Source organism: Macaca nemestrina, chromosome 3 (assembly GCF_043159975.1).
Source record: "Macaca nemestrina isolate mMacNem1 chromosome 3, mMacNem.hap1, whole genome shotgun sequence".
Lineage (NCBI taxonomy): Eukaryota > Metazoa > Chordata > Mammalia > Primates > Cercopithecidae > Macaca > Macaca nemestrina.
Window position 1 is genome coordinate 80,941,816 of NC_092127.1, and position 16,019 is coordinate 80,957,834.

The 16,019-nt window shown below is 36.4% G+C and overlaps 1 protein-coding gene across 11 annotated transcripts in view; it reads left to right on the forward strand.

Annotated features, from left to right (window-relative positions):
- LOC105486288 (lymphoid enhancer binding factor 1) overlaps positions 1-16,019 on the forward strand; it is a 123,188-nt gene that overhangs the window by 5,764 nt on the left and 101,405 nt on the right. For all 11 annotated transcript variants that reach the window (XM_011749095.3, XM_011749092.3, XM_011749100.3 and 8 more), the window contains one exon: positions 17-150. In XM_011749095.3, the coding sequence (XP_011747397.1) occupies positions 17-150 (134 nt within the window). The remainder of the gene's footprint in view (positions 1-16; positions 151-16,019) is intronic.

Consider the following 16,019-nt stretch of genomic DNA (forward strand, 5'->3'; position numbering starts at 1 on the left):
CTTTGGATCCTCCCAGGAAAGCATCCAGATGGAGGCCTCTACAACAAGGGACCCTCCTACTCGAGTTATTCCGGGTACATAATGATGCCAAATATGAATAACGACCCATACATGTCAAATGGATCTCTTTCTCCACCCATCCCGAGAACAGTAAGTAACATGCTGATGTTGCAAATTATGTTCAGAAGTGCAAATTGATTCGTATTTTGGCAGAATGTTTATTTTTCCAAACTCATTGGAAATGCTTTCATTATATATAACTAGTCATTGCTAAATAAGAGCTGTTGTGAGGAATGGCCACCTTAAAATAGTGCTACCTTTGATGTCTTGCCTTTGGAATTTTAGCTTTTGGCTTATCGATTAAAATAAATATGTAACAGATCATAAGTTATAAAATCAAGTGAAGTTACATCAACAAATCCATGATTTTGTGAGTGTTGTACTCTCTATGGTGATAAGAGGAAAAAGAAACTGATTTATTTTTTCACCTAAATAAGGACTGTATAGCTTTTAATGCCCACAAGCTTTCTAGAACCTGAACTACTTTAGCTCATTTGGAGCTGAATGTTTGTTATGTTACTTTGGCTTTTAAAACAGTGTCTTATTTTGTTGTATCAGTCAATGTTTCCTTAGGATCGGTTTGGTGAGGATGAGTTATTTTTGCTTTATTGTCAATTGTAGAGAAAGCATCACTCAAAGATAACCCTAATGAAAGTTGTTCCTTTCTTTTAATCTTGTGGTTTAGTTAACTTTTAAAATTCTAAAAATGCAGTGGTATTATAACTGCATTATGCAAATGCATAACATTATAAAGAATTTCGGGTTTATTTGATGACATTTCTCTTAGGAAGTGGAAACCTCATTTAAGTGAGAAAACACCTAACTGGTAACTTGTGTAGTATGTAGATGTAAAATGTGCTGGTGATGGAGTTCTCTCTTAGAATTAGCCCACCGGCGGTGGTGATGGATTTTTTACTGACCCATCAATATATTTACCTTCTCTCCAGCCCCACTCTCCCTTTACCACGTAATACCCAATGAAAAACACATGTGTGTGGGTCTCAGGGATTAGGGTTCCAGTCTCACTGACAGCCCTGGAGGTCAAATCTAGGATTGTAAAATGGAACCTATAGTGTTTGACTTATTTGCCCAGTGTTTCTACCAACTGAAAAAAATCAGTCACAAACATCTGGGAAGAGTAACGTTGTTAATACCTTAGTGAACAAAATCTGGGAGTGAGAAGATTCACCAAAGTAGCAGAGAATAGTGGTTCAAAATCAACAGTTATCAACAAGAGTATTTGTGGTTATCATTACATGTAATCTTCAGTTGTTGAAATGATACTTATATCAAATATGATCACTTTGAGCACTGTGATTTAGATGTACTGTAATTATTTTCCAATAAAGTTCAAAAGGATATTTGATCTCTCAGCTAGGGAATAAGATTTTTCTAATTTTTATATAGTAGTTAAAGTGGAGATCTTGGAGTTCTAATCTTGAGGGAGATCTTGTGATGGTTGCTATAAGAAATAGGTATTTCATATTTTAAGGCTTTTCAAGTATTTAATGATAAAGATATCTGTGTAATGAGGATGAATCTCCTACCTTAAAAGGAATTTTAAAAAGTGAAAATAGTTTAATATTTAGAGACCCTCAAATAAATGCTTGAGTTTTAAAAGTTGTAGGAGACTTTAAATTTTTGAACAAAACATGCAAATATATAGATATCTCTTTAATATTTGGGAAGGTTTTTTGTTATTTTTTGGAGGGGGTGGAGAAGGGAAGGAGAATATGTTTTAGATAAGGAATAATTGAAGATGCCTGTTAAATCATTTTGAGAATAACAAATAATCTTGCCAAATCAAAGTACAGTGTTGGTGACAATAGAAAATAGCCACCAAAACAGCCTTATGTTTTTCAGCTGTGCGTATACAGCATTTGTGGAATTTATTTCTTAAAAAGATCAGCTACTTCTCCACTTCTCCTTTCAAAATGGTAATTTTTAAAAATCAGTATAATGAAAATGTATTGGTATTTATAAATAATCCCTAAGAATGTTGAAAATTAAGCTGGTCTTCCTCTTTATGCCAGCATTCTGTCTTCTGTTTCCACAGTCTTTTCTCCCAATCTACCAGTATACTAGTCATTTTGAAATTTTGATAGAAAATATCTTTTGATGGAAGGTATTTATTGTTAGTATATGTATTAAAATTTTGAGGTCAGTGAATCAAACAGTCATTCATTGTTTAGGAAAGATTTGTGGCCAGAATAAATGTTGGTCTGGGTAGAGTGTAAGAAAGGGGTGTGGTCAGGAAACAGTTACCCTGTTATCTGTTGCTTAGCTTTATTCTGTTGCATATTAGGATGTATTTATTTTAGGCATGTTTTCTTGAGATACTCTGCAGTTTGCACAATTCCAGAAGCTTTTCAGCTGTAACCACAAGACTATGTAAATTTTTTTTTTTTTAGGGTGCAACCGAAGTGAGTTACAATCTTTGGTTTTTAATACCTAACAGCTGTTTTTAATGTTTCTGAGATCAAAAACACTAACCGGAAGACAGCCGCTCTTCTTCACCCCTAACCACACTTCTGCCTTCTTGCTCTTTAACTCTGTCCTTAGCAGAGCTGAGTGTTTCTGTCACTAACATCCACAATGATAGATTTACATCTAGGGTGTCAGGAGCATGGTGACCATTTGTGTTTGGGCTTAGGATGGGAGCATCCCCTTGGCATCCTGCTACTTGAATTTGCATTACAAACAATTGCTTGTTTACTGCATCTGCTTCCCAAAAGTGTTAGGACTGGAAAAACACCTGGGGTGGGGGAGGGACCTGACCACTCCTTCCCTAAATAGTCTTCTGCTTGTATGTAACTGCAGATAATCCAGAGGATACCAGCTATGGCCACCTGGCATGCAGAGAAATGTTTCTGCTGGAATCTAATGATAAAAAGTGCATATGCTTTTGCTTATTTTTTAGACAAACGCTAATTTATGTATGCTCGAACAGATTTTAGCTGTGACTAATATACAGTATTATCTGTTCAGGAGAACCACTTTAACCTACTCAGCTTTTTTTCTTCTCAAGGGGAATTTTAATTGGCAAATTACATCCTTCTAGAACTGGAATCCTTAGGGGTATGAATGTGTCTATACCAGAAGTCTTATGAATGGGTCTCTCACAGAGTTTTAAATAAGAATTCTTCGTTCAGATAAATTGAGTCTAAGAAGAAAGCACCTATCATGACATATTTGGTGTCAGCGTGAGTTCTTCGGGCATAGTAAACCTTGGCTTGAGTTGATCTTCACAGAGAGTGAAGAGAAGATGCAGAAGCCTGTTAAATATTTTAGAGCCAGGACCCTGGAGAGTTTATTAAAAGCATACTCCCAAACCTTCCTTTCTCTGAACTTTATTTATGAAAATCCCTGTAGGCCAATGGTAAAGTATTAAAAGAAGAAAATCGTTCTTTACATCCCTAGTTTGGCTCTGGCAGTTGTGTGCCTGAACACCGGGTGAATGGTGAGCTTGGCTAGCTTTAATGTAGTGAAAGTTCCCGCTCGCCTAATGCACTGTGGTTATTCATCTTAGGTGTCAATCTTCCATTTGTCCCGCATGCAACCCAAATGTTTAACACCTCAGAAAAGAAACATCTCATTTCTCTTCAGATGCTTGGGGCGGGAAAAGCAACACAGTGCAGGAAGCTGCAGCAAACATTGCAGCTCAGTCACACCAAACCACAATAACACCTGGTCAGTGTAGCACTGCGAACTTCATTGTTTTTGGTTCTTTGTGATCTTTCTAAGAGTCAATTTTTAGGTGAGAAAGGAAAGATAGGGGTGTTCTCATTTCAGCTATCTTTTAAAATGTTTATTTGTTTATTTTTTTTAAGTAGAAATTGCTATGAAAATGTTCCATGAGTTCTTTTCTAATTACCTTGTATAACTTAGTTCTGTTGTGACTTTTACCTTAAGCGAATCAACACTTTGGTTTCTATTAAACAGAATTATACCTATTATAACTTGTCTTACCCTCCATATTTGTACTTGCTTATAAACAGGTAAAATCTGATTTTGTCATTGTTCACATCTGGAATTAAGGAACTAAGTTGGGCTTGTCTAATCAGTAAGCTTCTGAATATACTACTGTATGTGACATTGTTGGATACCTTTGAAAATAATCACGTAAATAATATTCAAGGATAGACGGAGACTAAGGCTTATATCTCATGCAAGATTTTTAAGGTAGAGTATCTTTTCACTTTATTGCAAGAAGCTATTGCGTTTGACTTACCTATAATTTTCACTTTTCTATTTTAAGTTGTACACTTTTTGAGTTTTCCCCTTCAAGTGTAGAATAAGTTTTAGAAAGTATATTATTCTAACTCAAATGTATATATAGATGTCAGGAGAATGTGTGGGAAAATTCCTCAGAACCCCCAAAGTTTCCTGTTTGATCCCTCCTTAACTGCATTGCTACAGTTTGGGACAGGATCATAGTCAGAATAATTGGGAGCTCTTGCCATTCCCCCATCAAATACCTTATGGCCAGTTTGCTTATTTAAGTGTCCCAGGGAGCCATACTACATGTAACCCTTGCAGAGCTAATATTGCATTTACATACTTGGTCCTTACTCAGATAGTGTTTTTGAAATGACCCTAGTAGTTTCTTCTTCATTCATAAAGACATGAGAACAACTCAAAAGATAGTCTGGAAAAAAAAAAAAGACCACACACTGAAAAAGAGACCATTGGGCCAATGTGCAAAAATCTTGCTTTTGAAGTGTTTTTTCCACCCCCATGCAGGTCTTAAATTTGCTCTCATCAACCTCATTGTTTTGATCGAGTCTTTCCTGTGGTCCGAGACTCTTAGGTGATTTAACAGAACAGAGATAGGGTCTCACAAATGGCACCCTCCGGACTTGAATTTGTGGACTCACAAGTACTTGCTATAATACCAATTTTGTAGCGGATGAGGTTTTTTTTTTTTTTTTTTTTTTTTAAACGTTCTTTCGTTCTTTAGGCAGAACCATTTTGGGTTTATGTGACTGAATTTTTTTTGAACAATCAAATCACTTCATTTTTGACTCCTTTTGTTCCTCATTTATGTATCATAGACATGATTGGAATTTTATAAAGCTTATTTCCTTTTGATTTTGGTAAAAGACTTGGAATTTAAAGAGAAAACATGCTAGCACTGTCTGTGGCAAGCAGAAAAACATGTATGTTTTATTCCCAGGTAAAAGTAGAGCTCAGCATGATGTAGGTGCTGCTGTCCTGGGACTAAAGGTCTCTCTCTCTCTCTCTCTTTTTTTTTTTTTTTTTTTTTTAAGGGAATGTTCATTTAAAACTTGTCTTCTTTAAAGCTGTTGCTTAAGTGATTGTGCTGAGCTGAGCCAGTCTGTAGGAAGCTAATACTGTAGTAATCAAGAGACTTAATACTGCTCTGTGCTATCCTCTCATGTCCTTACTTATTTAGAAAAGGCAGCTATTGGATTTTATTCAGATAATTTTAAAAATTATACTTTAGGTTCATCATTACTTTTTACATATTATGATCTTGAAGTCCCTGCCTAGGAACTGTAGACTCTGCTATAAACTCTTTTAGGGATATAAATGATCCAGTCTCTCAAGAGAAGCCGAAAGCCTTAAAATGTCCTAGAGTACAACAACAAAGACTGAGGGTGGAGGTGGGGGGAATTGGGAGTTAAACTGTACCCAAGTGAAGAGTGGGGAGTTGAGCAGAGGACTGGACAGGGAGCAGGAAGCATTGCTAACTCAGAAATTCTGATAATCTAGCTGGGACTATTTGCAGACTGTTAGCAGTGGCTGTGTAGAGGATTATAAAGTCTCTGTAAAAGAGTGCATTTGTATACAATACCCACTCTAGCTAAACCTGTAAACCTGCTGAAATTATCCACTTGTAAGATCACTTACAAAGTTCACTGAGCGATGGTACTCACATGCCATCAATCTGTATAGGGAAAAATTGTAAGGGCAGTGCAGAGCAAACAAGAGTTTTGTTGCCAACCCCATTTTTCCATTTATAGGAGAAATAGGACTAGCAGACAGGTTGCATCACAGAATGTCTAGAAATATAGTTTATTTTTGCAGCTAACTAGGGACAAGTAGAATCTTTAAAAAGCTGGATTTCTTGACTGTTGTTATCTACCTATGCCCACACGGAATCCTATGTGGAACTTGATGACAGTTTTGCAGGTGAAATTTTGATCTTCATCGTAGTAATTTATAGTCATTGTTATGTTCGCTTGTAAAAAGTTGCCTATTGCTAGAGGCAGGTGGATCACCTGAGGTCAGGAGTTTGAGACCAGCCTGACCAACATGGTGAAACGCCATCTCTACTAAAAAATACAAAAATTAGCTGGACTTGGTGGCGGGCGCCAAGCTACTCAGGAGGCTGAGGCAGGATAATCTCTTGAACCCAGGAGGCCGAGAGAGAGAGAATGAAGAGGTAGATAGAAGGTAGGCTCTCTAAAAATGAGAGTGGTTCTAGGGTATATTTAATTTTCTTTTATTATTATTGTCAGCTTCTGAATGAAACAGTAACCAGAGCAAAATTTTAAAATTTGACCTACTAAGATATATTTCTTTTATTTGTATAAGTTTATGGAGTACAAGTGTAATTTTGTTACATACATAGATTGCATAGTGGTGAAGTCAGAGCTTTTATAGAATCCATCATCCAAGTAGCATACATTGTATCCATTAAGAAATTTCTCATCATCCACCCCCCTCCTACCCCCTCACCCTTCCCAGTCTCTACTGTCTATCGTTTGACACTCTATGTCCACATTATTTGGCTCACACTTATAAGCAATAACGTGATATTTGCGTTTTTACTTAGATATTTTTATAAATTTTTTGAATCCTGGAAAACCTTACAATAAAAATTATAAAAAATATTGATGATAGTTAATGACCTAGTGATCAGTTGCCATCATAAAGTAACTGGGGGCTAATCATCAGCAGTCCTCCAGTTTAAACTCAGGGACTGCTGATGAATTATGACAGTTACAGTCAGCCTAGCACAGAGTAGAAACCTCAGTAAATTTGCTGAGTTAACGAAGAATGTAGAAGAAATTTTGCGTGTGTGTTTTCTGGATATTTCCAAATGATCTGTCTTTATGAAACCAAATGCTATGTGAAAAGTAAAACTTGAAAGTGTTTACTAAGTAATCCTTAGTATTTGATTATTTTACTTTTTCTCTTATTTTTTGCGTCAGTGAATAAAATAGCATTAGACCAGTGTTTTTAATGAGGAAGTCAAAACTACTCCATATGGAATATTGAGTTTCCAGGTAACTCCTGAAAACAGCTGGGTGAGTGCACTACTGGAATAAAGAAAGAAGGGACTAGACCCTCATATGAGGATTTATCTTAGGAAGTACTTATCTCTCAGTTAGATCCTAGAAACCTAATTGAAGAAATGGAGATGACAGAAATGCTTTTTTCAGAAGGATTCTTGAGATGGAAACACAGTACTAGTAAAAGGAAAACCATCTTCAAGTATGTTTCAGAATCATGTGGTTAATGCTTTTCAATTCATTTTTATTGATAGAAGGGACTTTTTTTTTCAGTAACACGAGGTATTTTCAGGTATTAAAAAGTTCTGTCCTTTTCAAATACACATGGCAACCTCAGTGCTGACTATTCTAGGCCATTGTGTGTTGTAAATTGATTCTATCGTTTTGCAATGTGGTGAACAAAATTTTTGAGCCTTAATTAGAGAGAGAGAGAGGTAGGCAGTGCCCTATGAAGGCTAAACATAGAGGAGGGAAGGACTAGGCTAGATGTTAAAAGACCTGAGATCTAATGTCAGGTCTCCATCATCTGAAAACTTTGGGAAGGTAAAATGGCATATTAATATCTGGCTTGTCTACCTGATCTGGTTGACAAGAAGTTCAGATGGCACAAAGCCTGCAAAAGCGCTGTTTTCTAGCTGTGGCCGCAGAGCAGGAGTCTAAGATGGTGTAAGTCAGTGCCTTGGGCCCCACCTGGTGGGATTTCTGCAGCCATAAGAAGTGCTTGACTCTACCCGGGAAACTCCAGAGAAAGGGAAGAAACTTTCAGTTCCTCTTGTGCCATCATGCTGACTCAGAGTTTGGATACTGGGTGACAAACCTTTAGAAAATGTTTGCATAAATAAAAATTCAGGGGAATGTCATTGTATTTTTCCAGATCTGGTTTTCCTGTCTTGGGCTCACTTTCCTTGTGATTGTTAGGAGAGCAGCAGATTTTCCTCTTTAGCACCGTAATCCACCATGAAAGGGAATGAGACGTATGAGGGAACAGATTTCTAAATTTCAGGTTAGCCGAAAGTCTCATAGCCTTCTAATATTTGATATGAAATTGCCAGATAACTCTTAACTACTTGAATGGAGTTGAATTGAGGTAAGAATATGTTTTTGGTTAGGAGATTTTTTTCCCCTTAATCCTGTAGGAGCTGGGTTTTTTCTCTCCACTGCAAAAATTATAGAGAGAGGATATCCAGGAGCCATATGAAGGACAACAGGCAAGTAATTTTTTTTTTTTTTTTTGCCCTTCGAATTTCCTTCTGGCTTAAAGTTTTCTAGCTTTCTTGTCACCAGAAAGGATCAGGTCCAAAGGGATATGTTGGCTGGCCAGCAAGGAGAAATCAGTGTTTTTCTAGCCTCCTGGGAAATTCCAGCTTCTTTCCTTTCAGGACTTTTCTTTTTCTTTCAGTAAAATCCCATGAATGTTAAATATTTATATATTGGATGCAGCTTTCTTTGTATGGGATTCCTCAATTTTGAACACTATAAATGGTACCTGAAAATAATTATGGTCGTATCATCTTGGTATACTAGTTAAAATGACCTGGATCAAGGGAAAAAGGTGCTGAAGTCTTATCTCAAATATGTTAGACTTTGTTTTGGCATCTTAAAGTCTGTAACAAAACCAAAAGTACTGAAGTAAATAATATTTACTGTTTATTACAGTTGGGCTGACCAGTCAGCTATCTGGCAGTGTTAGGAAAATAATCATTGCTTGAATTTTTTTTTTCTTATTTGTATTCATACATTAGAATTTTAAGTTAACACTCAAGTTTGTTTGTTTTTTTTTCCTTGAAAGAGAGAAGGACTGATTTTTTTTCCTTTTTTTTTTTTTTGCTACTACCTTGTGCTACGTACTCTCCAAGGCACCTTACAGGGTTGTCATATTTAATTTAATCCTAATGTGAAAACTGGGGTGAGTGTTACACTTCTGGTGTTAAAGACAAGGAATCTATCCTCAGGAACAGCAGTAACCTGCCCCAATTTAATACACTTCCTTAAGGTCTAAAGACTTGTTTGTTTTCATTAAAAATAGCCATATTTACCTTTAAGAATACAAAGTACTTATTAAATTCATCATGATATTGATTGAAATTGAAAGAGGAGCAATTGTTAATACTTTTCTTGGAAATTTCGAAAATGCTTAACCATTTTTATTAAAATAAAAAGAAATTTAAAAAGCAATACATGTTCACTAGAAAAATTAGAAAACTCAAATAAGCAAAAATAATACCAAATATTAAATTCCCAGGATCCCATTGTTAAAGATGATCACTTTTTCTGTGTGGCCTTTTAGACTTCTTTCTATGCACACATATAAATGTAGGTAAACAAACGCAAATACTTGTTATATATTCATGGTGAAAGGAACATAATATATCATTTTGCAACTTTTTCCCCACCAACATATTATGTATATCTTTTTCTATTAATAAATACTCTTCTGTAACATCATTTTTAATAGATTGCCTAATTTGTTTAACCAGTATTTTATTGGTAGGCATTCAGATTGTATCACCTTTTTCCCCACCTTATGCAGTACTGTGATTAAATGCATATATTCTAACTAAAACGTTGCACAAATTCTGAATTGTTTCTTTGGAACAAATTGCCAGAATTGCAGTCAAAGGCAATGTACCTTTTTAGGTAGGAGTTACCTGCATTGCAATTTAACCTTAAAAACATGTTTTTTAAGTCAATATATAAAAATATGTACTTGTTTACATTCAACTTTGGTTGTGGTGTTTTGAGGCTAATTTTCATTCCTCTTCAAATCAAGAATTAGTCCAGCAAAATCACACAGAGGGAAAGTATAATATCAGCTTTATTATTAATAAGGCCAGACAATATCAGGCAGTATAATACGAACTCTATTATCAATAAGGCTAGATTAGAGAATGTGACTTGAACTGTGATACAAACCGTGGACTTCCTTTGGTTTTCCTAAATTGAACCCAACACCAAGCCACATGCCTCTTCCGCAGAGACAGGGTGCTCACATCCTGTAGAACTGGAGACCAGACCAAACCCATGTTTGGGCAAGCTGGCCCGACAGAGAGAACAAAGGGTCAGTCTGTCCTTGCTCAGTTCCTTCTTCTAGGCTGCCAAAGAGATGAGTGTCCTTCCTTGTAGAGAGTGCATGAGGTGCTGGGGAGGGAAAAGGGCTACAGCCACTGCTGAAAGGGCAGCAGTTCCTACTTTAGTGGCCAAGCTAGGGAGGAAGGGAAAAGGGTGAGGTGATGGTCTCTATAGTCATGACTTGCAGTCAGTGAGACTAGGGTCCAACCAAGATAATGGTAAAATAAATGAGTAAATAAATGAGAGCAGCAGCAAAGCACTGCTGTTGGAGTCCATATACCTAGATGCCACCACTCTGCTACTGACTAGATGTGTGTTCACACGCTTTGACCCTTGGTCTCCTCATCTGGCATTGGTGGTGGTATGGCTGGAAGGTGGCCAGTGGCCTCTGAATTACAGGTGTTTCTGTTAGAAAGGCAGATTACTGGCCCCCTCTGCAAATGTCCTGAATCACACACTACAGGCAGGTCATGTAGATGCACTTTTAACAAACTCCATTGATTGTTCCATAAAATAAGTTTTGGAAAAACACTGGCACAGTAGATGCTCAGTAATTTAACTGAGGTTCAGATAATGTAAATTACTTTCCAGAGGTCTCACACCCAGACAGCAGTGGAGCTGGGACTCTAAGTGTGGCCCTTTGGCCCCAAGCTCACTTTCTCTTCACTCAACCATATCAGGCCCTAATTGAGACCACTGGCACTCTTCACTTCTAGTCAGACCTCGTGAGGTTTTCTCCCTGAGTGCCTTGCCCCACTGGCTAAACCACATTCTGGGGCATTATTTTTGAAAGCTTTCCACACCGTGGAACCATCTCCCTTTCAAGTCTTACCTCCTCCCCACTCTACCTTGCAGCTTACGATTCAGCTACACTCCCAGACCTGCGTCCTAAACCCTTTTCCAAAACGCTGTCTTTGGATTCTTATAGCTTGCTCTCACTGAAATGCCCTGTTCTCTATTCCCTGCCAGCAGGGTCTTGTCAATCCTTAAAGGTCTGGGGTAAGTGCTGCCTCCTCAGTGAAGTTCTTCCAGATCCCACCATCAGTCAAGACTGACTACTATCTCTTTGGGGTCCTCATAAGTCCTCCCTCAGAGCTCTGTAGCCATGTTTTCCAATAGCTTTTTGTCTTTGTGTTTGTATTTCTCATTGATTATTAGTTTCCTTAGGATAGGGAGCATGTCTTATTCATCTTTGTTGCCCAGAACCTGTTATGTTACTTGCCACAGAGCAGGTTACTCACCAGATGTTTGTGGAACAAACAGAACAGAAATTTTAAAACTTCAAGAATGTAAGGCAGCAACACCAGGTATCAATCCATATTTCAATGGAATCTCTTAAACATATATACATTTGTATGGAATTGCAAAGCCAAAATGGAGCTTAGAAATTACTTGACCATTTCGTATAGAATCCATGGACTAGACGTTAGTTATTAGTTTTGAGTACTTAGTACATGCCAGGAACTGTTCTAAACCCCTTCTATGCATTAGCCCATTTAATCCTCAGAGTAACTCAGTGCTATGTCTAATATCCCTGTGTTATAGTTGAGGGAACTGAAGTATAGAGAAGGTTGAGAAATGGCATGCAGGGCATAGAGAAGGGTAAGGACGACTATAAACAGGTCAAGAAGTAGAAGATCAGATAATTTACTCTGATTGCATGACTGGTAAGTAGTGGTACCAGATAGAGGCTCAAGTCTTCACTCTCACAGTAGGGCACTTTCTGTAACTTCAGTTTCTTATTACCATTTCTGCCACTAGCGTGCAGAAGATGCTAGATGATTATTGAATCAGTGAGTTTCCCATAGGTAAGATGGAAATGATTCTTATTTGGGTTTTGTGAGAATAAAATTAGAAATTGTACATTTCTTTAACATAGTTTGGGTAGTAATAGCTATTATGGTGCTAGTGGAGAACACAAGAGTTCAAAGGTGACCGGTTAGATGTGGAGGAGGGAAGGAGTTGTGTAAAAGATGATGAGTGTTATAGCCTGATGGTGAGAGGACAGTATTAATGGAAATAATGAATTTGGAAAGAGAAGCCAGTTTCCAGACAGGCATTCATGAGTTTAGCTTAGGAAGCATTTTTTCGGTTTTATGCTAAGAAAACAAAATTGACCAAGATCTGGAACCAAACCATTTTACATTATGGGCATCTTTTTGGTCCATACTTTATTTGATGTAAGTCAACAATGCCTCACAAAATCACTTCACTTACCTGTGAAGCTTCCTGGACCTTGACCAGAAACCTCCATGTGATTATGAGAAATAGGTATTTTGTCCAAGGGTGAAGAGAGTACTTGTATTAATAATATACTAACATGTAATATTTAATGATGTACTTTACATGCATTTTTCTTATTAAATCTTTACTATAACACTATGAAGTGAACGCTACTAATATGTCTATGTTTCCAGTGAAGAAACTGAGGCACAGAGAAGTTACTTGAATGTCCATAGTCCCAACCAGAGTTTAATAAGTGGTAGAGAATTTGGATTCAAAGTCAGGTATTTTGATTCAGGAGCTGGGGCCCAATTCATAAATTAGTTCATCTCTCGAAGAGTTGAGAGTAATCCTTAGTCAATAAACTACTTTGAGGATTAAAGGTATCTGTTATACTTTTATTAAATAATGTAAATGGCTTAAATAAAAGGTTCTAAGAATACTTGGAAATTGTCTTCTGGTTCATTCAACACATAACCATGTGATTGCTCAATGTATTCTTGAAAATTCCCAGAAAAATACTGCCTCCTGGGGTATATCAGACATATTTTGATAAGTGTCTGATTTTTATGGGAATCTCTGTTGCTCACTTCTAGAGGCCCAGTGTCCCCAAGTCTTAAGGACTAAATAGATTAATCAAATAGCTGTATGACCAGAGGTTTCATGATTCTTATGATCTTTTTGGCAAATGATGTTGCCTCCTTATTACATAAGAACTGAGCATTTACAGGCAAAAATCTGCCAAAGAGCATTCTTTGCACAACAAGCAATTAAAATGTGGTATGTGCTTCATTTTTAGGAGCAGTTAGTGGTGATTTTTGTGGTATCAAGATGTTAGTTTAAATAAGAGAAATTAGTTTAGGATTAACTGGAACTGTGATCATTCCTGAGAAGTTGCAACAGTGAGTTTCCTTTAAAAAGTGAAGAAACTTTTCTTACTAAGGAGACATTAGGAACAGTCTTTTCTTTTTCTCAAAAGGAAATGTCTGTTTTTTGGTTGTTTGTTTAACAGTAATATATAAAAACGGGGGAAAACCCATGAAAGAACAGAAAAAATAAACAAAAAGTACCTATATTTCTGTCATTCTGATATAATGGTTTCATTTTGATGAATTGTTTCATTTCAGACATTCTTTTTGTATCTATACCTGTAATACAAACGTTTTTATAAATGAGCTTATAAGATTATTATTCTATTGTAATCTTTTGTCATTAAAAATGTATTACGCGTGCTCATCTTTTTATGTGAATGTAGGTCTGTGTCATCGGTTGTAATGGCTGGATAGTATCCAGCCATTTTATATATATGTATATATATGTGTATATATACACATGTATCTATATATACACATATATATATACACACTTTAATTTATTGGATTTATTCTCAGTTATGGATGTTAAAGTTTTTTCGTTGTTATTTTAAATACTACTACAATGAAACCATGTTAAAAATATATTTATAATCTATTTGTTTATGTTACTTGCTGGTTCATAGCTTTCTTGATTTAAGATAACTTTTTACATATTAAGCATGTAAACAGTTTTGACAAACTATTCATGAAATAATGGTTCAAAACTATTTTACACCAACATCATGTATCTGTTTCTTTACTCCTGCACAATTAAGATCTGCTTGCAAGTTAATATGTCAAGAACTCGCTGCTTAATATAAGAAAATTCATAGCAACCCAGTGCTATCTCTGATATCCCTGCAGCATTAGTTTGGTTCATAATTTATACTTAATTTCAGGAGTGAAGATGCTAATACAGCTCTTTTGACCGTCATAGGATGGTGCAATGACCAGAAAGCATATCTTATTCCAGTTCACTAATTAGAAGATATATGTTGTTTTAGGAGTTTCTGAACTAATCCTAAAGTTTAAGGATAAACAAGTTTCCTGGTAGAATGAAGATAAATACTGAAGAATGTTTTCAGGAATGATTTGTCATTCGTTCCATAAATATTCATTGAAGATACTTATTTTGACAGTCAGTGTGCTGAGCCCCATTGTGAATACATGATGATAAAAGCAAAATCACCACCCTCAAGAAGCTTACAGATTAGTGAGGGAGAGACACTTGTGCAAACATCCACAGCTGAACAGAGTGAGGCAGGCATGACATCAGTACTACAACCCAGGGATACAGGTGTGGGAAGAGCCTAGCCCGCTCACCCTGGAGTGTTGCAGCCTAGTAGAGCAGTTCCAGAAGACTGTCTTTATATGTGCGATTCATTCTTTACCTGCTTTCAGTTCCATGTGGCCCATTTGAAGCATGATGGGGGAATATTTGGTTTACTTGTTTAAAAAGGGCTGTGTAGACAACTCTGGGCTGGGCCAGGAAAGTTGCTTGATAAATTTTTTTTTTTATTATTATTAAAAGAGCATTCATGTTAAGTAACCTAAAACTATTTAAGAATAGAACTCAGAAACTCAGAACTATTTATAGAGCATTTGAAATGAACAAGTTTATAGACATTGCTGCCAAGTTAACTGATGGTTGGTAAGAGTGGAGGCCGGGACTTAGACCCTCTTCTGTTTTATGCTGTTGGTACTGTGTCACTGTTTCATTAGTACCACCACCAGAAACCTTTACCTTGTGTAAGGCACTTGCTTTGTGTACTATTTAACCACATTTTAAATTGTTGTTGTTAAATTTGACTACAATTTGAATTGGGCAAACAGAATATTATGAAGGTAGATAAGTTTTCATAGTTACGTATGTCATGTAGTGGCTGAGAACACATGCTCTGCATCTTAAGTGCCTGAGCCCAAATCCAGGATTAGCCACTTACTACAGGTGGGAAAGTTGTTTTACTTTTTTGTTTCTGTTTCTTTACTCATAAGTACTTTGAAAAAATTTCTGGCATCCTAAAAGTAAGTTGGAAAGAGTAGGAAATGAGTGTTTCAAAAATATTACTTAGTTCCCACATATAGGAAATACTTGGTCAGAATTCATTGCAGAGAATCACTATACTGCTAGGAATAAGGTGCCAACATAGGACTGTGAATTGCAGGCTTGAGGATATTAGATCCCATTTAGTGAATAATGTGAAGTCAACAAAAAGTTATGTAATACAGGATTATATGTACTAGATTTTATGAGGGCTTCTTATGTATCTATAGAGGAAAATGCAGATTACATTTTTCAAAAAGAAATATTTCCTCCTAAGATGGCTGGGTATCAGGAAAAAAACAGAGGCCTCTGTGTAGTGGTGAGAGAAATGTGACATTTAAGCTACAAATGAAAAAATGGTTCATAATTCAGGGATATCTGAGATGTTTGTTTTTGTTCTTATTTGTTATTTTAATAGTTCTTGAGTTAATTCAATAATGTCTATGCGAATTTGAAAATATTTTGGCTACCTGAGAAAAACCTTTTAAAGACTTTTTTTTTAGACTT